We start from the raw sequence: 4762 nt of genomic DNA on the forward strand, positions 1-4762 counted from the left end.
AACCTCTTTTAAGTTGATTAGAAAAAAAAGGAAATTCTCAAAATATCCTGGAAATTTTTAGAAAAATTCATTTAAGTTTATGGGAACAATAACCTGAAAATTTTCAATTTCAAATTTTCAGCAAACTTTCCTGAAATTTCCCACCCCTTTGCAAACCTGTACTGTTAACTATAAAAATTCCTCAAAACCTAGGATTTTTTGATTTGCTGTGCAGTTTGACTCTGTTGCTGGGAAGCAGCTGAAACGTCATAACTCCTGCTTCATCAGGGACACAACAACATGCTTCTTACATATGATGCAATTTGATAACGGTTGAAGATAACATCTAATGACTGTCACCTGTTAACCTGCAGTTTCCCTCATTCTACATTAGCCTCTCTTTTGTATGGTGGAGGATTGGGACCACGTTAAGAAAATAAAATAAAAAGTTAATTTAAGACAATCATCTAATCAATTTATGAGAAAAAAGTCATAAGTTTAACTCCATAGCTTTGGGTCATTAGGAGAGCCCCTGTACAAAAATGAGGACTATGGAGCCTCATGTAGAGTTATACTTTAGAAGGTTTCACTGATGAGGAATTATTCCATCTTTATGCTCATCAGCTTAATTAAGATAAGTATAATTAGACTTATGATGATGTTATGCTGATGTTGTGATAGAAACTAGGGCTTTGTTAAGAACTCTGGTAGAGCTAAAAAAATATATATTCACAGATTCGTCTTTCCTGGTCAATAACTCATCAGTGGAACATTGTTTGACAAATCCACACCTCCCTGCATTCACAGCGAGGTGGACTGAGTGCTACAAATGTATTTTCCTCTAAACAAGCTGTCCTCAACACTAGGGAACTGAAATTGTCCTCTATCTTTTCTAAGATCTTCTGATATCCTATAGCTGCAGAATAAGATTATGAGAATAGTCACATAATTTTTTTTCCTTGCTAATTTAGTACTTTATTCTTACTTTCTAACCCTGACGATTGCTGTAGTATAGCTTTGTTTTGACAAAACTGTCCTCTGAGGGATCACACTAACCTTGACCTTTGACCTTTTAACACCAAACCTGAATCAGGTCAACACTAAGTCCCATTGGAAGTTTACCTCACAGCTGTGGGACAGTTTTTCCTCACATGTTTCTAAGATTTCATGGTAACAGGTATGGACACACACTTTACTGCCAAAAACGGTCATGGTGGTAATACCAACATTGTCCCATATAGAAAGACTCTTGAGCTGAAAGTGCTGAAGTAGAAGGGAAATCTTTAAGTGACTTCAGAGCATGTTTTAACTGATCCACTGCACAGCACACAAAGCTTAGCTCCTGTTTACAATCCCTTCTTTTACACTACTCTTATTGAACCGGCACCTCAGACGACCCCTCTTCATCAAAAATTAACTATCTCTCACAGTGTGTCTCCTGCGCTGAATGCCCAGAGAGGTTGTTCAGCCCCATCATACAGGTCTTAAAAATCTGTCCCTGTAAAATATCTCCTCTAGAAAAATCACTTCCTTGAGACATCTTTCCTCATTTCTGGTTATATTTGATCAGATTTGACAGAACTTTTTTTTTTCTCACACTGCCCTATTCTTGTCATCAGTTTGAAACCTAGACATGTAACCTGATTATAACCTGTTACTCTTTTTTACTACCTACATTACAACCAGGGGCGTAGCTACAATTAGGCAAACACAGGCAGTTGCCTGGGGCCCCAAGATTCCCAGGGGCCCCCCAAAGCATCTCTTAAAAACTGATTTATGAAGTTCTCTTCAATTGAAAGCATTTCTTTTTTCTAAATCTTACTTCACATGCTTCAAAATACATCGAATAATCTTTAATGATCGTGGGTACTCCCCCTCCCTTCTTATTCAATGGGCTATTCCATGTTACAACACATCTGAAAATTTGATTCAGGAAGAAAGTGGTAAAAAACACTTTTTTCCCCATTTTTTTTTCTTATTTTCAACCAAGTCAGAAATAAAAACAATGTTTCTTTGATATCTGAGATAAACACATCAGACTTAGGATTTTAAGGACTTTATCTAGCCCAGGAAACAGGATCATTTTATCAAAATCAAACTTTTTCAGTTGGTGATAAACATCATTGTTCAAAATCTCTTTTATGGATACATAACTCACTGGACAGGGGGTCAAATAAAAATACATTAACTTTAAAATAATAGTATCAAAAAGTATGGTAACTGTAAATATCACCTCTTTCAGTAGATTTTTTTTCCAGTTTTATGTTGTGCTTGATATTTACATATTTTTCTTTACTAAATTATTTTTTCAATATTTACCTATTGTAATGTTTTTCACTTCATACTTTCTTGTTTGTTACTGTTACTCTGTAAATTTCCCACTGTGGGACAAATAAGCTGTCAATTGACCAAAAGATTTCAAAAGATTTCAAATCCAGGACAAAGTGGACTAAATTATGTATTCACTTTTTTCAAAATCAAACTAAAGTACAGAACTTGAGGAAATGCATTTAGTTGTGTTAAGTTACCATGTACAAGATTAGCACTGACTCATGCCTTGATTCTGGCAAAGAGACAGTGGACCCAGGGAAGGCCAGTCTAGCTCTGAGGAAGATGAGTTACAAGGACATGGAGGGCCCCATTGACTGGGTTTGCCTTGGGCCCCCAAACCACTAAATACGCCCCTGATTACAACTCGGTTTTTATCATCGTATATTTTATCTGTCACTTTGCAGTGAGGCTGTAATAATCCTCCACGCACACGGTTTGGCATGCACATCCTTTAATTATCTGGTAACAACAGCCTTCACAGTAGTAATTAGCAGTAACAGACAATGAGATAACTGCAGTGTGGAATGAGCAGCGTGAAGCGCAGTAAGGAGAACCAGTAAAATGATTGACTGCAGAAATACTGGGACAGTCCGAACAAGGTCCATAAAGAGTCAACGTGACTTGATTTGAAAGCTTGGACTCTCTGATTTTAGTGTCAACTGTTAAATTACATTTTTACAGCATGTACAGGTGGAGCCGCTGGCGCTCCTGTCTTCATCGGGTCTTACTGTCCGTGCGTCTTAATCCCTGCTTCTTCTGCGCGCGTCCCCACTAGACTTCAGCTCCATCAGCTCCACTTCATGCTTTGCAGCTGTTTCCAAAACTTTCTGTTTATTGTAGAAAACCACAAAGTTGTTAATAATGGGGTGGATCGGCAGGGCGATGGCTATCACCCCGCACAGGAAGCTGACGGCTGCGTTGCACTTGCCGAGCGTGGTTTTGGGGTAGATGTCGCCGTAACCAACCGTGGTCATGGTGATGATGGCCCACCAGAAAGACTGCGGGATGCTCCTGAAGAGCGTCTCCGGGTGGCTCTGCTCCATGGTGTAGCCCAGTGCTGAGAAAACAAAAATGCCCACACCCATGTACATGAGAAGCAGCCCCAGCTCCTTCAGGCTCCTCTTCAGCGCGTAGGTGAGAGTCTGCAGCCCGGAGGAGTGGCGCGCCAGCTTGAAAATACGCGCGATACGCATGATGCGGAGCGCCTGCACTGCCTGCTGCACATTAGCCAGCTCCATCATGGATGTGGTGCCGAGATAAGTGAGGGATAAGACCACGTAGAAAGGAATAATAGCCATAAAGTCGATAACATTCATGACAGAGAGCGCAAAGTGCAGCTTGTTTGGAGAGGAGGCGAAGCGCAGCAGGTACTCCGCGGTGAACCACGACATGCACGCGGTCTCGATCGCCTCCAGGACCGGGTGCTCCACCTGTTTCCCCTCGGCGTCCGTCACTTGCAGCTCTGGGATGGTCCCTACGCACATCACCACCGCGGACACCAGGATGGAGAGGAAGGAGGCGATGGCAATGAAGCGCGCAGGCGGGGAGGAACCCGGCTTCTCCATCAGCTTCCACAGGAACCTCTGGCACCGCTGGGTGCGCGTAATGCACTGGTCCACCTCCAGATCCTCCAGAATCACTTTCACTTTGCTGGCAATCTCCCTCAACTCTTCCTCCTTCTCATTTAAGTAACTTTTACAGCACTCGTCCAAGACGCCTGGATCAATTTTCCAGAACTCCATCTCCTTGATGAAACAAATTGGACAGATCCCGCGCTTGATGTGAATTTCATCAAAGTAATACACGTCGATGATGCACTTGAAAGCATCGGGATCTCTGTCGAAGTAGAACTCCTTCCTCCCCGGGTCAAAGTCATCACAGAGTGATGAGATAACGTCTCGATCCTGAGCGGAGCAGTTCAGCAGCTCTGCCAGTCTGCTCTCCGGGTAGCGGTTCAAAACGTCCCCGAAGAGCACCACACGGACTCCGCCGATGTTCACAGCGATATCCCCCTCAGCACACACACCACTTGTATAGTTTGGCTTCGGGATTGTCCACATTTTACAAGTTTTTAATTTGTAATAACCTGTTTTTCATGAAGATCATCGACGGTTTCAGCGCTAACGACCAATGTGTTCATGACTTTGGTGCGTAAAAGTGTCGTCTCAAGACTGCTTCTTGGGCTTAATGCTTAATGGTACAGCCCCTCCACACACACACACACACACACACACACACACACACACACACACACACACACACACACACACACACACACACACACACACACACACACACACACACACACACACACACATACCTCCTTTCCTCTCTCTTTCTCAGGCGCTCACATCATAGGAATCCAATATGCAGCTGTTTGATTGTTCAAGTCAATACTGAGTATTGTACAATTAATCAGCTCTGCTTCGATTTCAGAATAAATCCAGTTTCC

General features: G+C 42.3%; 1 protein-coding gene across 1 annotated transcript; it reads right to left on the reverse strand.

Moving 5' to 3' along the window:
* Positions 1–2835: 2835 nt before the first annotated feature.
* On the reverse strand, positions 2836–4447 carry kcnf1b (potassium voltage-gated channel, subfamily F, member 1b). Its single transcript, XM_074692534.1, has one exon. It carries the CDS (start codon positions 4368–4370, stop codon positions 3051–3053), a length of 1320 nt encoding a protein of 439 aa, XP_074548635.1. The 5' UTR covers positions 4371–4447; the 3' UTR covers positions 2836–3050.
* Between the last annotated feature and the right edge of the window lie 315 nt (positions 4448–4762).

Source organism: Halichoeres trimaculatus, unplaced genomic scaffold, assembly GCF_033239565.1.
Source record: "Halichoeres trimaculatus isolate MK-OKI-2021-1 unplaced genomic scaffold, fHalTri1.1 fHalTri1_scaffold_17, whole genome shotgun sequence".
Lineage (NCBI taxonomy): Eukaryota > Metazoa > Chordata > Actinopteri > Labriformes > Labridae > Halichoeres > Halichoeres trimaculatus.